This window comes from Carassius auratus, chromosome 21, assembly GCF_003368295.1.
Source record: "Carassius auratus strain Wakin chromosome 21, ASM336829v1, whole genome shotgun sequence".
Classification (NCBI taxonomy): domain Eukaryota; kingdom Metazoa; phylum Chordata; class Actinopteri; order Cypriniformes; family Cyprinidae; genus Carassius; species Carassius auratus.
The window spans coordinates 2,765,094-2,786,388 of record NC_039263.1 but is presented as its reverse complement, the minus strand read 5'-3'; the positions used below and the strand labels follow the sequence as shown (position 1 = coordinate 2,786,388).

At 40.4% G+C, this 21,295-nt stretch overlaps 1 protein-coding gene across 2 annotated transcripts in view; it reads left to right on the top strand.

The window, feature by feature from the left end:
* Nucleotides 1-751: 751 nt before the first annotated feature.
* Nucleotides 752-21,295, top strand: part of LOC113038216 (15-hydroxyprostaglandin dehydrogenase [NAD(+)]-like) — a 32,504-nt gene continuing 11,960 nt past the window's right edge. The window contains exons 1-7 of one of the 2 annotated variants that reach the window (XM_026195481.1): nucleotides 752-984; nucleotides 5,532-5,655; nucleotides 5,803-5,909; nucleotides 6,121-6,217; nucleotides 9,144-9,220; nucleotides 9,311-9,474; nucleotides 9,582-9,733. In XM_026195481.1, the coding sequence (XP_026051266.1) occupies nucleotides 892-984; nucleotides 5,532-5,655; nucleotides 5,803-5,909; nucleotides 6,121-6,217; nucleotides 9,144-9,220; nucleotides 9,311-9,474; nucleotides 9,582-9,732 (813 nt within the window). In that variant the 5' untranslated portion in view covers nucleotides 752-891 and the 3' untranslated portion in view covers nucleotide 9,733. Of the gene's footprint in view, nucleotides 985-5,531; nucleotides 5,656-5,802; nucleotides 5,910-6,120; nucleotides 6,218-9,143; nucleotides 9,221-9,310; nucleotides 9,475-9,581; nucleotides 10,475-21,295 lie in introns of those variants that run through there. The other variant, XM_026195480.1, reaches the window with a different exon arrangement.

Genomic DNA, 21,295 nt, shown 5'->3' with positions numbered 1-21,295 from the left:
TTAAATAATTTGAGACTGACCGAGCAGTTACAACAAGCAGCTATCATGTCCTTGCTTATGTGGGTTTGTTCATATAAAACATCAGAGGAGAGCACTGTGACTGATGATCAGCTTTTATACCGCACTAGAACACACACCGACAGGATGCAACAACTTCTACACATCCACAACAGAACACTGCCCTCTAGCGGGACATTAATGTAACTAGCATCAATACTCACAGACTTGTGTTCCTTTAATTACCTACTGTATATGCAGCGGCATATACTACAGCAGCAGCTCACAGCTGCCTCACTCACAGAAAGACGATAATAACGGTCATATTTTCAAATTTCAGAAGGCGGGATTCGTTTCATTGTCCAGTTTCCTGGACGACAGCCAGATTAAACAATCATGATCAAATAAATATAGTAAAACAACCAATAAGAACGCTGTGTCAGCGTGATAAAGCAGCGAAATTATTGTTGCTAATAATGACAATATTTAACATATAGCTTCAGATTTAAAATATTGTAAAATGCTATTAAAATAATACTAATAATAATAATCTTAAATAATTTAATATAGTTAATTATAAAGTCAGACATTTATCTTGTATGCTGTTGGAGACATTAAGTTGATTCAACATACAGATCTTATAAAATAAAATATGTTCATTAACAAGTGGTAATTAAGTGTTACAAGCACTAAACATGTTTCAACGTTAAAACAACAGCTGACCTTATTTCAACCATATTTCAACTTTGAAGGTCGTTCATCAGCTGGCTGGGTCCTCCCACTCACCCAAGCCTCTTGTCTCTGTTCTGGTAACTGTTAGTTATTCAACAGATCTTCTTTAGACACCGTTAGTGCTGCTGTGTCTTCTGGTTTCTGTGACAGGTGTGTGTTGTGATGGATCTGAAGGAGAAAGTGGCTGTGGTGACCGGAGCAGCTCAGGGTTTGGGCAGAAGCTTTGTCGAAATACTCCTGAAAAACGGGGCAAAGGTAATAAATACATACATACATATATATATATATATATATATATATATATATATATATATATATATATATATATATATATATATATATATATTAGATATTTTGTGCTTATATTTGTATTAACGCCAAGTAGCAGAAATCAACGATACAGTGTGGTAAAGGCTCGTTAAAGCCTACTGTACGTTTGTCTCGCGTCAGGATTTCAACGCGCCGCGATTTACACACGCGCACACACACACACACACACACACACACGCACAATAAGATAGTTTGACACCGTCTAGGAAACGTTGTAAAAGTGATGCAGATAAGTATAATAAATTATTACAAAATTAATGCTGGCTTATTCGTAACGTTTAATATTTTAGAAAACCCTCTCAGCTAACACAAAAGGTCCCCAGGACGTCCCCTAAATAGCCTCTACGAACGTACCCCGGTCGTCAGCGTGTAGGGTCCCCCTCCCCCGGACATTCACGGGGACGTTCACAGGACGCAGCGGCCATTCGGACGTTTAAGGGACTTTCGCTTTATGTCCTCTGAATTTCATTTTATTCACTTTTAGGCTAATCAAGGAAATTAGACATGTACGTGCATGAAGCAAAATAGCTTTATTTTAATTGAACAATTGTAAAGTTGTATTCGTAAAATGTAAGCATAATACACATTGGTTACGGTAGCTATAATGTCTATATAAAAGTAAATGTCTGAGGGAATCACTGTCACTAAGCAGCTGAGCGTTGCCATGGATACACGCTGCGTGCCCTCACTCGTGCTCATTTGATCGACACTCCTTGGTCCTATCTCCCAATGTGGTTACATTACTTCTTTTTTTTCTTTTTTTTACTGCATGCAGTATAGCTCTATGACTGCGTTTTAGTGCCATGTTGAAAACAAATTGATTAAAAGATTAGGACAATAAAGTCGAAATATTATGAGAATAAAATCGCAATGTTTTGAGAATAGAGTCGAAATGTTTTGAGAATAGAGTCTAAATGTTTTGAGAATAAAGTCGAAATGTTTTGAGAATAAAGTCGAAATACTTTGAGAATAAAGTCAAGATACTTCGAGAATAAAGTCGAAATATTACGAGAATAAAGTCGAAATACTTTTGGAATAAAGTCGAAATACTTTGAGAATAATGTAAATATACTTTGAGAATAAAATCGAAATACTTTGAGAATAAAGTCAAAATATTACAAGAAAAAAGTTGAAATGTTTTGAGAATAAAGTCGAAATATTATGAGAATAAAGTCGAAATACTTTGAGAATAAAGTCAAGATACTTTGAGAATAAAGTCAAGATACTTCGAGAATAAAGTCGAAATACTTTGAGAATAAAGCCAAGATACTTCGAGAATAAAGTCGAAATACTTTCGGAATAAGTCGAAATACTTTGAGAATAATGTAAATATACTTTGAGAATAAAATCGAAATACTTCGAGAATAAAGTCAAAATATTACAAAAAAAAAAAAGTTGAAATGTTTTGAGAATAAAGTCGAAATATTATGAGAATTAAGTCGAAATGTTTCGAGAATGAATTCGAAATACTACGAGAATAAAGTCTAAATAATTTTAGAATAACCTTGAAATATTAAGAGAATAAACTTGAAATACCTCGAGAATAAAGTCTAAATACTACGAGAAGTCTAAATACTACGAGAACAAAGTCTAATTGTTTATAGGATTTAAAGAATAGAAAAAAAAGTAATATTATTATGAGAGTATAGCCTTTATTGCACATGTAAATGTCATGGATTGAGAGCGATGGGAGAAGGTGCAGACCACCGGGTTTGATTTGAAGACTGTTGTGTCCGAGCGGCCGCAGCATCTAACTGGGATGAGGAAGAGTCAATTTTAAGGACTCGCGGAAATCTTAATATCAAGAATATGATATTTATTAACAGACTGAACAGGAAATTTTTATCTTAACATCAGTTCACACACCAAATCGACATTCCTTTGGGGGGCGCTGTAGCTCTCTTATTTTATGTTTTTTTTTAGTTGTAAAATACATCTATGATGCTGCCATACACCCATTTCTAATGAATGAAGCCTTGGCCTGGGAGAGAGGTCATCAGGTTGTTTAAATACACTATAAATATATGTGAGGTTATTAGCATAAATCATACCATGTGGCATACTCGTGGGGACAGTATGCTTGGAAATAATATTTCATATCTTCCATTGCATTCGTTATTTGTAGTGTGCCAGCCACCCAATAGTAATAAGATTTGTACTTTTGATAGACCCACTTTTAATGTCTCAGCTTTCCAAATCAGTTATGTGTCTTACAATAATAATAATGTGTAATAATGTGTTTTTCAAGATATTTAATGATCAGATCGCCTATATGTTCAGTTATATTATTTAAGATATTTATTTAGCATTATGATTTTGATGTTTAAAACCGGCTTTACTGACGAGATGCGCATAACGATCGGCCGATCGTGATCGGAGCACCCCTATCATGAAATGTAATTTTAAAAGTATTTCAGGAGAGAATGTACTTGTTTAAAACTCAAATCTGTGGTTTATTTATAAAGACAGCGCCTATTTAAAAATGTATTTCGCCGATCTCTGAGACGGTGAACTCCACGCGATCAGCAGGATCTCAGTCCTCATCTATCCACCGAGAAGCAGCCTCACCTCGGCTAGACCTTCTGATATGTGCCGCTGGCTCTGATGTCTCTTTAGTGGTTAAACATAACATATAATTTGTTTTGGGTAAATCTAACAGGTTATCTTTGGTCTGTATTAAATTTATCTATATGTCAAAATGAAAATAAAAAAGGCAAATTTATATATCATTGTAATGGCTGTATATATACACATATCCCTGAAATAAGTACATTTCTGCAGCTGTTATTATGTTTAAATGAAAACGAAAGGAGGCAGTGGTATTTGATATCATATTTCATTTTATTGTAAATATACAGAGAGGAAAATTGCAGTAGCCATGGTCAGCTGACTGAAGTTATCAAGTATGCTGCTGTTTGCAGAATTACCAGATTTGTGTCGTCGCAGACATCACACTCCTGAGTTGAATGCACAGCGTACTTTGTACTGAGAAACACGCGCAGACCTAAGACACCAGTCTATATGCCTAATCTTCCCGGTACTTTACACCACGGTGGAAACGCAGAAAGCAACAGGTCTGGGGGGAAAAAAGTTCCTGAGGCTCTTCTTTGAGCCTCGTTAACTGCCTCCGGCACTGAGTGAAGCCAGGTCTCCTCTCGTTTAGAGAGTTGTTACGCTGAGACCTCCACTCTTAAGAGCTCCCCTACCAGGGTTGAGCAGGGTAGGTACCCTCTCATTTAGAGATCCATCCTGCTGAAGCCTCCGCTCCCCGAGGCATTGCTTAGGAAGTTAAGTACACACACTGAGCATCTGTGTACTTCCTGAAATACACATAAGTGTTCAGTGCGCATGCAAGACTCTGCGCACTGGTTAGACCCTGGTTCCTTGGGCTCCGCTCAACCAATGTGTCTCTACTAACACACTTTGAAGCATTGCTCCCCTCAGCATGGAGGGCTATGGTGAGCAGGGTGCTCCTGTTGACTTCCTCTCTGTTAGGAGTGTCTTTCTGCTGAAGCCTCAGATCTCCAGATCTCTGCTAGAGAGTACTGAAGAATGTAGGCTCCTTTTTTTATGAGCCTCAATGACTGTATTTAGCACTAAGTGTTGTCAGACCTCCTCTCGGTTTAGAGAGCTGTTATGCTGAGGCCTCCACTCTTAAGAGCTCCCTTACTAGGGCAAGCATGTTAGGCTTCTTCTCGTTTCAGAGAGTCATTCTGCTGAAGCCTCTGTTCTCCATATCTCCAGATCTATTATTTAGCTCATTTACTGACGTCATAGGTTTCCACCTGCCAATGTCAGGTTCATTGTCATTATTTCATTCATGCTTCAGACACCGGTCAACGCTTCAGACAGCGTTCCCGTAGCACCCTCTAGAGGATGCAGCGTCTTGTTCCCTATTTTCAGGGAACCATGGTTACATACATAACCTGAGACATTCGGAAAGTCCGGGGTACATCCCCTGTTTGCTGTATTTTTCATTTATCTTAATTAAAATTTAGATCTAATTCTTTTTTCTTTTTTTTTAATGGCATCGATTAGAAAGATGGGCGTTAGATTGTGTCAAAGTTGAAAAGTGTTTCAAAGAATGGAACTGGTCATCAAATTTGATTCTATTATGTTCAAACGCCTGAAGAGTAAAGTTCATTATCATCATAGTCAGTCATTACAAAGTCTTAACTTCAAGGTGCTTATTTGTAAATGAGTTATTTCTTCAGATGCCCTGTTTTTAAATTCATATTCTGACTATTTAAATGTAAAATATACATTGAGAGAATAAATAGAAACATATTAAATATATATGTTTATATACAAACGTACACACACACACACACACACACAAACATATATTATAATAAAAAAGATGAAATCAAAAAGTGTGAGGGACACAATAGTCACTTGCTCTGCTTTACTGTAGACTTCTGAATCTCAGAGTCCTGTACTGTAATCGCTCTCACAGATTCATTTGATTACAGGTGGCTTTAATCGATGTGAATACATCGCTGGGAAATGAACTGAAGAGCACACTTGATCAGGAGTATGGACGGGGCAGGACTGAATTTTACTCAGCCGACGTCACATCAGAGGAAGATTTTAAAGGTTTTTGCACATTTAAGAGATGTTTTATTGTCTGGGAATGATTACATGATGATCAGACTGATATGAATTACAGTATCACAATGCTGCTATTACTCAAGTCACTTGAATGTGGGTATGCTCTGAATGCTTTCATGTTGTCCCTTACAGGAGTTTTTGAAAAAATTGTTAAAACATTTGGCCGCATAGACATTTTGTGCAACAACGCAGGGATCATCAATGAAAAGCACTGGGAAAAAACTATTGCAATCAACCTGGTATGAGTTTGTCCATCAGTGTTTGTGTCTGTGTTAATGTGTGTGTGTGTGTGTGTGTGTGTGTGTCAGTGTGTGTGTGTGTGTGTGTGTGTGTGTGTGTGTCTGTCTGTCAGTGTTTGTGTCTGTGTTTGTCTCTCTCTCTCTCTCTCTCTCTCCATCTGTCTTTCTCTCTCCATCTGCTTCAGCTGAAGGTGTTTTGTGTTCATCTCAGGGTGGAGTGGTCAGAGGAACGTATCTCGCTCTAGAACATATGAAGAAGGAAAATGGTGGGAATGGAGGAGTCATTGTCAATGTTTCATCTATAGCAGGTTTGATACCATCTCTATTTAAAATAAACACAGATTAAGTAATTACAGTTTTACAATTTTCAATTGCTTTGGCACATTTTTCGAATCATCTTAACATCAACAGACAACTGTAGGTGAATTTGGTACAACTGATACACAGCCAGTATCTCTAGACAATTGATATGCCATGTCAGATGGTGATCACTCCACAGACCACGGGCAGGGTGGCTACTCATGATTGCACCCTAGCTGGTGAGGAAAACATCCATTACTATTGTCACACGGCGACAGGGAGCTCACGGCACTGGGCCCTGATTCAAGAACCAAGGTTACTTCCACATGTCTAAGGCACGAAGGGATCATTGCATGACCTTGATAGCTCAACTTGGATTCCCCCTCGGGGAAAATCCCTTGGTCTTGAGCCACCACTGTAGGGGTCTCATGTACAGCAGGCCAATCGGTATCGCATTGGATGCAGCTGCCCTCAGACCCAACAGTCTCTGAAACTGTTTGACGGTGAGTGACTGGCCTTCTTTGACTCTCTTGACTGACATGAGGATCGACTCGATATGAGCAGGAGACAGACGTGCCTGCATCGTGGTCAAATCCCACACTATGCCTAGATAGGTGGCTCTCCGAACTGGAGAAAGAACACTTGGCATTCAGTCTTAAACCCAGCTTTAAACCAAGCTTCACTTCTTGTTCCATAACCAGACCCTGCTGGGGTCTGACCAACGTCGGAATAACCCCATTGAATTTCGGCAGTAAGAGCCGAACTGAATGCAATAGCCTTTCTACCATATGCAGGACCCATTGAGATACATTTGCCAGTCATTCAAATGCTGTTAAATAATCTACTAAGGGAGTCAGTCTGTCAAGACTGACCTCTGGTCTAACTGAGGCATCTAAATCGTTGCCTGAAGTAGAGCACCATTCCCAGCAACTCAGCTACGCTCGTGGGTGGAAGATACTGAGAACAGTGCTCGTTGGAAGCCGTTTGCACCCTGGAATTCTTGCAGCGTTGGTAGATCAATTTCCCGAGGGCACTGAGAAGAGATGGGTACCGTGTAATTCGTGTAAACACCGCTCTACCCCAGCAGGGGCCGCCCTCTGCAGTCCTGAGCAACCCTCATCAGGATTTCTTGGCCGAGGACCTACTAGCCTGAAGTACGGCCATCAGATACGGCTTAGGCTGGGAAGTCGCTGGCCCAGAGCGTTGCTTTGGGGGAGTACATGTTTCTGCACCTCCCTGTGCAAGGAGCCAGTACATGGAGGGGGCTGCTCCCAGCAGACCCTGGAGCTAGAGAGCGGCGAGGGAGGAAATGCCGCTAGTTGTCTACGGGCCTCCTGGTACCAGTCAATGATTGATTTGACAGCATCGCTGAACCGTCCAGAAGGCGCAAGCAGGGCATCGAGGAGAAACACCTTGTCTTTATCCTTCATGTTGGACAAGGTTAACCAGAGATGTCCCTCCACTGCCACCATAGCTGACACGGACCACCCAATGACACAGGCAGTCTCCTTGGTGGCACAGAGAGCAAGATCAGCGGTTCTCCTCAGCTTTGTGATGTTATCAGAGCTCAGCCCCTCTCCCTCATCAAGCTTCTTAAGCAGGTCTGCCTAGTATGCCTGTAACACAGACATTGTGTGCAGACACGCACTGGCTTGACCTGCTGTGGTGTACCACTTGCCCACCAGCGCTGACATTGTACGCAGTGGCTTGGAGGGCAGTGCCGGAGCGTTCAGGGATGATGCCGCACCTGGGGACAGATAGCTGACAAGCGTCTGTTCAACCCGGGGCATTGCACTGTAACGGCGATCACTCAGCCCTGCCACATTTCAATAATAATCAGAAGTAGGGATGAAGAGGCGGATCGAGAATGGCTTAGCCCACGACCTCAACACCTAGGTGTGTAGGTTGGGAAAAAATGGCAGACATCGGCATGGAGGTGGTGTCCTTGACCTCAGGAAGCATTCATCCAACTTGCTTTGCTGCGGCTTGGTCTGACTGTCGGCGGGCCAATCGTTATTTAACCGGGCTACCGCACGAGTAACCACCTCGACTAGATTCTCATACAGGGGCGCGAGTGAGACCTCATTGACGCTCTCTACATCAACCTCCTCAGAGGAAGACAGGCTAAGTGCCGAGCCTTCACCCTGGGAGGAAGTAGGAAGTAGCCACGGTGCAGGCTTCCGAACACAGAGATTGGGCAGATCTGTTGGGAGAGGAAGAAGATAGGCACGCACTCGTGTCCGTTCCTTCCAGCAGATAGATCCCCACGAATGTAGCCGCCGCTTCGCCTCGGCGGAAGTGGGACCAGTACCGCGAGGAACGCAATACAGGCAGTCGGCCCCCTCGAGAGCCAACTGTGCCGCACATAGAGAAAAACGTGACTCGGTCTCACCCTTATGCTTCTTTTTAGACTGAGCTTTCAGCATATTGGAGCTTATTCAGGGGTTCTGTAGGACAGACAACAGCAAATAAGACTCACAACACAGATTGAGACTGACAATACACAGAGCGCGTGCTGAAATGACAGAAGGCTGATGCTGGCACTGCCGCACGTGCTTTTAAGCTTCCTGGTCAATGACGTCACCTGCCTATGACATCTCGGCTTTCCATTGGGCTGATTACACATGTGATTCAGAGCACGGTCATGCAGAGGGCGTTTCCCATAGCGTTTCGACGCAGCTCGAGTTCATGAAGAGTAACTGTGAAGACTTAGACCTATAAGTAATTTCTACACTCAGTTGATACTACATCTAAAAATATAAATCTCTGATCATTTATTAATTTACCTCATGTCAACTGTTTTTGTCCTTACAGTGTAAGTCAGTGGGGTCCGACATTACTCTGGACCTCCAAAAAACACTGAGAATATTTTTGTATCAACATGAAGTAAATGATGCAGTATTTCCAGTTATCATGAGAACTGAATCTTTGCAGGTTTGGGGCCTTTACCGATGTTGCCCATCTACACTGCAACCAAACACGGTGTGGTGGGATTCAGTCGTGCCATGGCAGTATGTATTTTCCATATCAGGCATTACAGCTTTTTTTGTGAAAGAGAGGAAGTCGGAAATCTTTGACTTTTTTAAATTGCTCATCAACAGGCCGTTTCCAAGCTGTCTAACTATGGGGTGAGGATCAACATTCTCTGTCCGTGGTATGTGAAGACCAATCTTTTGTCCAACTTGAGTTCAGAAGAGCATATCGGAAGTTTCTTTCAACTGAAGGGAATTGCAGAGACAATGATGCAGGACAGCGGCTGCCTGGAGTGAGTTAACAATCCTTCGTATCAGGGGAGAGATACGGAACAGATAAAGCAAGGGTTTGAATTTAACATAAAAATTGAGAAACGTTGTAATTTTGTTTTTATCGCAGGGCTGATGTTGTTGCCAAGGCTTTTCTTATTCTCATTAAAGATGAGAGCAAGAATGGAGAAGCTCTGATGATTGATCCTGACAAGGCAGCTTTTGTTACTCTTCCTGAACAAGCCAAAGACTTCCCATCAACTCCAGTCAGTCTCGAGTGACCCTTCAGCTTGGATCTCAGTGTTTCCTCAGAGATCTTGATATAAGATCTTGAATAAGGGTTTTGCTTTCAAATGTGTTTAAATTAATAAGCTGTTAACATCATGTGTGTGTCAAGATTTAATTACAATGAAATGTTGCACCTTAATTGCAAAAATGTATTGTAGTTCCTAGTATAGTGGTTCCTAGACAAGTCAGTGGTTTAGTAGTAATACATAAAACACAATACAAATCGTGTTACTTGAACGAGCACTTGACAAAGAAGAACGCCGAAATAGCCTGGAAGGCAAGAGACCTCAAGAAACAACATAAAATACAAAACACATGGGTAATCAACTGCAAATATTTTATCAAGTTGAATTGCTCAGCGGAGGAAGAGAAGATTCTCACCGTGAGACATTTGGAGGAACTAGACAAGTATCAGTGAATGTAAAGAGTCTGGGCATATGCCTCCGCGAATACATCAAGGTAACTTCTGATTTACAGTTGAACCATGATAACTATACAGTATGTCCAATCCAAAGAACAATAATACTGAACTATTGCAGAGAATCCATGAACTCCAACTGCTGGACCTGAATATGTTTAGATATACAGAATACAACAATCATGACACAGAGACAGACATTGACCCGGATAACAATTTTCTTTCTTCTGCTAATATTAATTGCAAGTATTATACTAATGCACAGTATAAAGTTGAAGTCGAAGTTTGTGCTCCAATTAAAGTGAAATATGTGACTATTTAGAGTCATTTGTTTATCCTTTTAGTGTCATAGCAATATCCGAAACTTGGTTTAATGATGACAAAGGAATCAACTTAAATAAATGACAATGATCTCAACTATGTCTATAGACAAAACAAAACAGGTGGTGGTGTAGCATTGTACATCCACAAAACAATACACTTTTCAATAGTAAATAGTTTGTCATAAGCACTTGATAATGTAATGGAATGTATAACTATCGTAACTATTCATATCAAAATGAAAATCAAAAGAATATTATCATAAGTTGTGTCTATAGGTCACCTGGATCAAGCGTAGACTTATTCAATGAATGGATGGTGAAATTGTTTTCTGAAGTAATAAATAAGCCCTTATTTAAATGTGGTAATTTAAATATTGACCTTTTGAACTCAAACAAACACAAACCTACCTGTGAATTTGTTGATAGTTTTTATTTTATTTCCATCAATCACAAGGCCCAGTGGGATCACCTCTCACAGTGCAACATTAATTGATAACATCTTTACTAACAACCTCTTAAATAATACTGTCAATGGTCTATTGATCTGTGATATCATTGACCACTTGCCAGTCTTTACAATATATGACTGTAATGTTTGTAAACGTAATATAACCTGCAATGTGAATCATAGACGTGTACGAATTGAGGAAGCTATTAATGGGTTTAATGAATAATTAAGGTCACAAGATTGGAACACTATTTATGGAGAGATGCAGACTTGATGTGGCTTACAATAAATTTATAGAAATATTTACTTCCTTGTACAACAAGCACTGTCCCATCAGACTTAGTAAACCGAAAAAAAAAAAAAAAAGATAAAATGCCCTTGGATTTCCAAATGCCTGTAGAATGCATGCCAGAAGAAAAACAATCTTTATAAATTGTTTGTTAAATCAAAAACCAAAGAAGCTGAGGATAGATACAAGCAGGAACAAAAATTAAATGACAGCTATAATGAGAATGGTGGAAAAATAATATTATGAAAAATTATTACTTGCTAATAAATCTAACATGATAAATAAACCTGGGCACCCATTAAGCAAGGATATAATAAAACGGATTTTATTGACTCTAATGGAGAAAACTACTGTATGACATGAATGAATTAGTAAATGATTTCAATATTTTTTTTTGGTAAACGTTGGCCCTGATTTAGCAGCCAATATTCCAAACCAAGAATTGGAGCTGAATTCTGAAAGAAACGACCATACTATTTCCTCTCTTCTGCAGTGGTGGTAAGTAACGAAGTAAAAATACTTTGTTACTTTACTTAAGTATTTTTTTCGGGGATCTGTACTTTACTTGACTATGTTTTATTTACATCTACTTTCACTTTTACTCCACTACTATATTAAAGACAAAGTTTACTTTTTACTCTGATACATTTCCCCATGCCCTCTCCAAGTATTTATTACACTGATTTTACAAACCAATTAAAAATGTGGTTTTCTTTTGAAAAAAAAAAAAAGAACGGGCAACTTTGCGAGTTCTTGGCAAACATACGCTCACACAGCAGTTAGTTTGAGGTGGAAGATGACTGCTGAAACAGGTGATCCCGAGATTCCCGACAGGGATCACCCATGGCCATATCTTTAGGATATGTTGGAATTCACTGAAGTCAAGGGAGATTCTTATCGGCTGAAATGTTTTCTTTGCCTGCCAGGGGTGAATTAAATTTCAGTAGGCCTGTTCAAAAAAAAGAATTCGATTTTCATGAGCATCTCATCAGTAAAGACGCTCCTGTAATTAGAAGTATATCTCCAGCATGTGCATTCAGATCAGGGATGCCAGGTTTTCACAACAAATCCTGCCCAGCTCAAATGTCGACTTACTTAATTTATTTCTAAATGAGAAATAGTTGTGTAGACAAATAATATATTTTTTAGGGCTGCAACAACTAATCGATAAGGTAAATAATCAAGAAAAAATTAATTATCGATTAGTTGGATCTGTGACATCACTGTGTAAAATTCCAGTCAGTGATGTCACTTCACAATGGCACCCTCGAATCTGAGAAAACATATTGAGGTGAGTTGACGTTAATGTTGTTACTATTGCTAGCCAATTGATTTCATATTGAAACGTGCCTTGTTAATAGCAAGTTAACATTAGTCAAGTTAGCTAACGCATATTGATGAACATGTCTATTGAAAGTTCAACCCCTACTGCGATAAGGTGCTTCATTGTCTCTTTTGATTGTAAATCTAACAAATTCTTAATTGCAGTATCTGATCTCATCATTTGTTCAATTAAAACATTGCATATAACTCCCAAAACAACTGATCTGCTTAATTATTGATATTTACAGTTAATTTGAATATTTACTTTTTACTTCCGGTACTTAAGTATGTTTTAAATCGGATACTTTTGTACTTTTACTCAAGTGAAGATTGAATGGAGGACTTTCTTCTTTTACTTGAGTATAACTTTTGAGTACTTTTACCACCCCTGCTCTTCTGTCAGTGAGTGTGAAATAACGAATATTGTTCAAAAATCAAATAAGTTACCTGCAGTCTGTCACTCAATCAATATGGTATTAATAAAAAAAGACAATTAAAAGTATCATAAAGCCTCTAACACATATCTGTAACCGGTCGCTTAAAAATGTCCCAAGAAAAATGAAAATTGCTAAGGTCATACCATTGTTCAAAAATTTAAAAAGGAATCACTTCACTAATTACAGACCCATTTCACTCCTTCCCCAGTTTTCAAAAATCCCTGAAAAAGTTTTTGACGAATGGTTAGAAAATACATACATACATAAGCATAAGCTAATTAATGAAGGACAATTTGGGTTCAGACCCAATAGATCCACTTCAATGGCCATAATTGATGCCACAGAAGAAATATCGAAGGCATTAAAGGGACAATAAGTAACTTTTTAGGTATTTTATTATCTAAAATCAATATTTTTATTCATAAATATGCCCTCAATGGTGTACAAATACCTATGCCAATGTTTAAACTAATCCTTGTAAATGAAGAATTTATTATCTTTATATACATGGGACGGTAGGTCGACGGAGGCTTCCATGTAGTTCCGCCATCTTGCAAAACTATAATAGCAGAGAGGGACAAAAAGTACTAAGCCAACGCGTTTCCACAGCGCGTTTTCGGTCAGAGCCAGAAACGCAGGTGCAGAGCAGTGAGAGGCGCTTGAAACTGCACCGGCAAGTTTAAAAGTCTGGATTGCATTCTTATTATGGACCATACATATGCCACGCCACAGGAGAAGAAAACATTGTCGCCAAAACAGTCAAAAATAGAACGTAAAAGGAAACGTGACCGTAGATTACAGAAAACAAGAGTTAATGTCGGGGAAGCTTTTTCTAGGTGGAAAGAGCTAATGCTGGATAAAGATTTCAAAAGAGACGCTGAAGTGGCCCGTTTTCTTCTCGACAGGTAAGTTAGTGTTACAGTCTATATTATAATATTTTTTTATATCTAACAATGCATATAATTCAGAAAATATAACGAATAAATTAGACATAACTACTAATTACAATATTTCATGTTTTCCACAGTCAGTAATTCATACTGTAACATTCGTTTGTTAGTTGTCATGTTGCAGTTTGTTTGAAATAACACACCTGTTCACCTGAAGGAAAACTCGACGAAGTGCTATTAGAAGACATCCTGTCAAAGCTTTTTGGTACATATCGCCTACTGTAGATGCAACGCGCATTTGAAAAAGCGAGGCGCTGGAGAGCAAAATTAGTTTGAATGCAAAATACAATTTCACCACTAGATGGGAGTAAATCCTGCTTAGTGTCCCTTTAACAAATAAAAACAATTGCAATAGGAATTTTTATTGATCTCAAAAAAGCATTTGATACCATCAACCATGAAATACTACTTAAGAAATTAGAACGATTTGGAATACTGGGGGTGGCTGGGAAATGGGTGAAAGTTACAGTACAGTATGTCCAAATGGGTGAGCTCTCTTCTGAATGTCTTGACATTGCTTGTGGTGTCCCCCAGGGGTTAGCTCTTGGCCGCAAATTATTTAATTTGTATATTAATGATATTTTTAATGTTTCTCAATTGGTTAAATGTGTATTGTTTGCTGATGATATAAACATTTTCTATAGTGACGACAATTTGGAGTGGCTAATCAGCGTTGTAAATAAAGAATTAAGTAAATTTAAAAAATGGATAGAAAGTAATAAATTATCCTTAAACATAGATAAATCTAAAGTGATGTTTTTTGGAAAGTATCAAGCCAATTCACAGAAACTGGTTGAGATAGATGGAGTACACATTGAAAATGTTCAGGAAAATATTTTTTAGGTGTAATGATAGACCATAAGTTAAGTTGGAATGCCCACATCGGATATATAGTTACTAAAGTCTCTAAAAGCCTTGCTATAATTAGTAGAGTTAAACATATTGTAATAATAAAATCTCCATATTCATCGGGAAGAAGGAGGCGGGAACTGGCGCACAATCAAAATGAAACTTTAATAATCACAAAATAAACAAAACCTCACGGACAACTGATGCGCGCAAATAAAAAGCAATACATAAAATATGGCCCAGGCCTGGTCCTCTCTCGTCCTTCACTATCGTCGCTCCAGTTTTATATCCTTCCATCTCCTACGTGGGACTCGAGACCGGCGGTGGGGCGCAGGTGTAGCTCATCTCCAATCACTACACCTGGCCTCACTCCTCGTTCCCATGTCCCTCGGCCCCGCCCCACTCGCCACATACCCCCATCACCCCTCGCAGGCCGGGGGGTACCCTCGAGACTGCGCTCTACTCCCAGCCCCTCCCTCTGGGGGGGACTGCTCACGGGGACCTGCGGGAACCTGGGGGTAGGACAGACGAGGCGAGAGAAAAGGAGATGGAAGGAAGAGCGACAGAGACGAGAAAGGGGAGAGATAAAAAAAAATAAAAATTCTGGTTCCCAGACGCACTGCTGCTCGGCCCTCCACCAGCTGGGTGATCTCCTCTGCGGTGCCTGACGGTGGCACTGGACGGCCCTCGGCGGACAGCACGACACTCCTCCGCCGCCCGGTGGACGGTGACGGCTCCTTCGGTTTTCGCTCCCTCACAGACGGCAGCCGCCCCTCCACATCGCAGGCGGCCGGCAGTGAGCTCGCCCATCCCCGGCAACTCGCTCCAGCCCACCTCCTCTAGCGTCCATGGCGGCACACTCCTCGCCAGCTCTAGGGCACCGCGGATTCACCACAGCGGTGAGGGATCTTCAGCAGCGCGTCCCTTCTTCTCCCGGGTTTCGGCACCACTGTAATAATAAAATCTCCATATTCATCGGGAAGAAGGAAGCGAGAACCGGGAACCGGCGCACAATCAAAATGAAACTTTAATAATCACAAAATAAACAAAACCTCACGGACGACTGATGCGCGCAAATAAAAAGCAAAACATAAAGCATGCACAGTTCATGTTTAAAGAGTATCACTATTACCTGTGAACAAAATATGTTTTCTCATAAAGAGCAGTCATACAGTTTGAGAGGATCTGGAAACTTTGTGGTCCTAATGGTGGGGTCCAGCAGGAGGAGTTTTTCTATAACTGTATGTGGGGTTAATTGTGGAATAATTTGGGGCTTAAATTAAAGGAATGTCGAAGCATTCACCTTTTCAAACGTCTTTACAAACAAAAGGTCTGGTCCCGTTACAATGATAATGGGGTTTGATTGTATTAATGTGTGGAGTGTTGGATTAGTTGTTATTTACCATGTGTATTTAACTTATGGTGTTCCGTCTACCATGTTGGTAGCAGTTCATCATTGTTATGTATCCTTGTGGTACTCCGTTTACCTTTGGTGGTATTTGATAATCTTTGTTACCTGAGGTCATATCTGTATATTATGAATATGTATAGTATGTATGTGTGGTTTTGAACATATGAAACTATAATACTGTTTCTTAATGAGGTACTATTATTAATATTATTTATTTTATATATATATTTATTTTGTTCTTTGAGATACTTGAAGAAAGCAGCAGCTATTTTGTTTGTATAAATTCTTTGACAGACTGGGGTGGGGTTCAATAAGTTTTACTTCTCCCCACTCCATTTCAAGCATAAGTTATTATTATTATTATTATTATTATTATTATGTATTCTTCTGTTGTCACACTATTTGCTTGAAAAAAAAAATAAAATAAAGCTTTGTTTCAAATACTATGTGTTTAATATGAACATGAATTTTATTATATTCTTTACCCAAGAAATGCCTGCTTTGGTGTTGAGATTTATTATAAACAAATAATATGACAGCAGTGCATGGATTCTAAAATTATATATCATACAAATACATAACTGATTTAGAAAATAGACACGAAATATACAAATGACAACCCAAATTTTGCAAGAGTTGTTGCAAAAAATTATTTTCCATTGCTTCCACTGTCACTGTCGTCTTCTTCTTCTTCCTGTTTTTTACTCTTTTTCTTCAGTCGAGTCTAAAACTCCGGTGAAGAAATCCTGTCTTGTATCGAAAGTTTTGTTGCTCATTGCTTTAAGGTGTCTGTCTTTTGCTGAGTCTGTTGTCTGGGAAGCTGGAGATGTCCAGAACTTGACAAGCTGATCATGAGCATAGCTAGCCAGGAAGCGTGTGTCTCTGGATCTCGTTCTCCTCGATCGAGTCGTTAGGTGCTGCCCAGAACACGGTTCGGCAGGACACTCACAACTCTGCAAACAGACGATGGAGTCATTTGTTTCAGAAGAGAAGATCTGGAGGAGTTTTACTGATACACAGGTGTGCAACCAAAACAATTACTGTAAGGTTAACTAAAGTTGAGGTCAAAAGTTTACATCCCCACTAGTCGTGGCCTAGTGGTTAGAGAGTTTGACTGCTAACCCTAGGGTTATTGTGAAATTGTGTTAGTGCACCAGTCGACCCGGGGGTTGTGTTTAAAGAGCCACGGGTGTCCCAAAACCACTGGTGCAAGTGGTGAGTCCATGAGGAAAAATGAGAGGGTTTCAGTGTGATTGCCAGAAGTGATGAGGGTGATACTTTCGGTGGCATGAGTGATCCGGGGAAGTTCTTGTCCATTGAGTGCATTGTCGGTGTGTCATGTGTGTGTGTCGTTATTGCGCACTGCTGCTCGTAAACTAGCTCCAGTGCTCATTGCTGCGATGCTAAATGATAGCAACTCACCAGGACACTTCAACTCTCCACTCATTCTCCTCGGACCATGCATAGGCTTTGACGGACATCAGTTCTTGGCAATTCCTCATTTGACCTCTCACAGCTGGCTCGTTTGAAATTACACAGCTGCGGGCCATCATACATGTTTGCTCTCGCCACCTCTTCCTCATCCCAGTCAGTCGCTATAGTTCTGATGCTGCGTTCAAGGCAGGTTTTTGAGCTCGTAATCACTATTTCATACCACTACTACTAACGACTTTGTACCGTTCCAGGCATTGTAACTAGATTATTTATTTTATTGCAACGTTGCATTGACCTAAAATAGTTTTTTCAACATGTACCACTTGCATAAACACAGCATCAGTAGGCAGTATTATTCATAGGGGCTGTCATCGTTGTTTCGCGTGCTGTGTGACCTCTGAACTCGGAGTACATCGATCTAGTATGAGACACGAGTTCACGGGTGGGAAGTCACGGATTTGATTGCCGTTTCAGTGCACTTTCACGGGTTTAAGGTTGGAAAAACACTGGTTACGGGTTGCCTGGAACGCTGCATCATATTAGGCTGAGGCTACCTTTCCTCACTCTCCTCAACATGACATCATTGCCGAGTTGCGTAAAAAAAACGTTAATACCCAAAACTTAAAAAATAGGTCTTTAAGCCCATTTTTGAGACATTTTAAAAATGATATACATATCTTGAGGGATTTATGTACCCATTAATCGAAAGTGGTGTTTAACCTGCAACATGGCCTTTAACCCTGCGACAACCACATTGTTACGTTATTTACATCCACAATACTTTGCAGTCTCGTTGAATATTTATATGATCATCAGGTCAGATAAGGGTCTAACGTTAGTCTACCTCTTTGTGTGTGTTTAAACTACTGCTATCACAAAATTGGCATGCATCGACTTTCCCAGCATCTATGACTATCCAATTTTGATGAAAAATGGTCGACATGCCAAATTTAACTGAGATATCTAAGCGGTATCATAAGCTGGTGATGCACAAGCACTGCACGTTTGACTCATATGGACTGTAGTGTAAAGAACAAAACACATTAAATGAAAACCGTAGCATTTTAAATTATGAATAATGCCCATGGCCTATTGGCCTCCCTCCTGAAACCTCATGCCACCCCTTTGCCACCCCAGGAAAAAATCTCTAGATCCGCAGATAATTCCAAAAAAATCTGTGATTTTCTCTTGAGAAAGCACACTCCTGCATTCTTTTATTTGATCATACACTCTTGCATCAAGTTCCCTTGTCTCTGCTTCAGTCCAGTTTGTGGAAATTTTTAATTAATTATTTTATTTTATTTATTTATTTTTTATCTCTGCATTTAAATCACCTGCTCAAAGTGTCAACTACATTGTCACTATGACACAACCTTTCCAGGATTGGTCTTGTCTTTTGTACACACAAGCCACATTCTGGGACCAGTTGCGGATCTAGAGATTTTTTCCTGGGGTGGCAAAATTTAATTGAAACATATATTGAAAACCGTAGCATTTTAATTTATGAATAATGCCCATGGCCTATTGGCCTCCCTCCTGAAACCTCATGCCACCCCTTTGCCACCCCAGGAAAAAATCTCTAGATCCGCAACTGGTCCCAAAATGTGGCCTGTGTTTACAAAAGACAAGACCAATCGTCACTCCATGGTGATGCGATCGGCCTTGAAATGCGATCTTCGGAGGGAGCATTCTGACTTTGGGACAGCTTACATTGTGATGCTGTGACACGAATCACACTTCACATCTGCACTTTCGAAGACCAACACATTTGGGACAGCCTTCGTTGCGCTGCTGTGATGCATTTGCACTTCAAATGCGCACTCCAGAGTCCATGCACTTAACTTTGGGACCTCAGGTTCAAGGGTAGCAGGTTAGTCAGTTGATGAGTGAGTTTCCACCAACTCAGGTAAGTATTCTTCCTCTACTTATTCTACTTCTTCCTCTATCCTCACCCTTTCTCCATCTCCGATCTTCTCTTTCATAAGTGTCAGGTATAGTCCTTCTCTTCTGAGATGTCTGCTCACATGCACAGTTCTCTCCCAATATGACCTTAACTGTCCAGGCCCCCCTCGTTCACTCAGGTTCCAAACCAGAACTCGATCTCCGCGTTGCAGCACAACACCACGAATGTGCTGGTTATAGTATTTCTTAATCCGCACACTCACTTGTTTACGGTTGTCCGCAGCTAGTTTATAAGCATCAGCCATATGTTGGGCCCACTTCTCTGCATACTTTTGAGGTGAGTATTGATCATCCTCTGATCTTCAACCAAACAAATCTTGGGATATAGTCATTAAATATTCTCTCAGCTGCCGTCCTTACCGACTTGTCTCTTGTCGGGTACACCTGGGCAAATGTTGTAAAATGGTCCACCATGATCAGAATATATTTGTATCCGCCACATCTCCACTCCAGTTTCAGGAAGTCAGTGGACATGAAATCCAGTGGGCAACTTGAAGTAAGACTTCCCATCGGGGCTCTGATCTTCACCACTGGTTTCTTTTGCTTCACGCAATGGCAGGTGCTGGGTGACATAGTACTCGATCTCCTTCTTCATAAAAGGCCAGTAGAATCTGCTCTTTGCTAAGTCTAGAACTCGTTCCATCCCCACATAACCCATGTTATTGAGTGGGGCAGCTGTGGCCTAGTGGTTAGAGAGACTAGTTACCCGAAGGTCACCGGTTCGAGTCTTGGTCAGGAGTTGTATGTGGGGGGAGTGAATGAACAGCACTCTCTTCCACCCTCAATACCCAATGCTGAAGTGCCCTTGAGCAAGGCACTGAAGCCAGAGTTACTCCCTGGGAGCTGGATATATAGCTGCCTACTGCTCCGGGTGTGTGTTCATGGTGTGTTCACATCTCACTGCTGTGTGCACTTGGATGGGTTAAATGCAGAGGACCAATTCCGAGTATGGGTTACCATACTTGGCAAATGTCACGACTTTCACTTTTTTTTCACTTTCATTGTGTAGCTGGTTCTAGGCCACCTCCTTAAACTTAACTGGAAGAACAAGTTGAGATCTTTGATTGGTCTTATGATAGAGCAGTCCCTCTTGGAGATCCAATTCCAATTCTCCACTCATACAACAGTCTCTTGAGGCCTCCTTTCACAATTGTCATAATCTCAGGTGTCAGTTCTCCACCACTCTCCTTTAATTCTGTCACCTTACCAACAACAGGAACTTCGGTCTGTGTGGCTCTCACCTCAGAGTGGTCAAGCATCATGAACCTCTTTCCAAATCGGCAGTCTACATCGTGCATGTACTTGACATGCATTAAAAGCCTCAACCCAGGTAACATCATTCTCTTGGTTAACCTCTAGTCCTTCCCATGTAGCCCGAACAACCTCCTCTGTAAGAACTCTAGTGCATGCCATTATAAACTTTGATATCGAGGGGATATTGAGAGAGCATGTCGACATCCATGTTTACTTTGCCTGGTCTGTAGCTTAGCGATCCTTAAAAAGTCCTGGATGAAGGTGTGGTATAACTGAGGAACCCCAACAATCACCGTAACTCCCCAACATTGCCAATTTTCTTTTTTTTAGGGAGAGGACCACTTCTAGGTATTTTGGGTCAATGCAGAAACCATAATCTGAAACTAGTCCCCATGTATCTGACCTCCTTCTTGAAGAGCTGGCCTCACCTTTACTCCATGATCCTTCAGATCCAATCC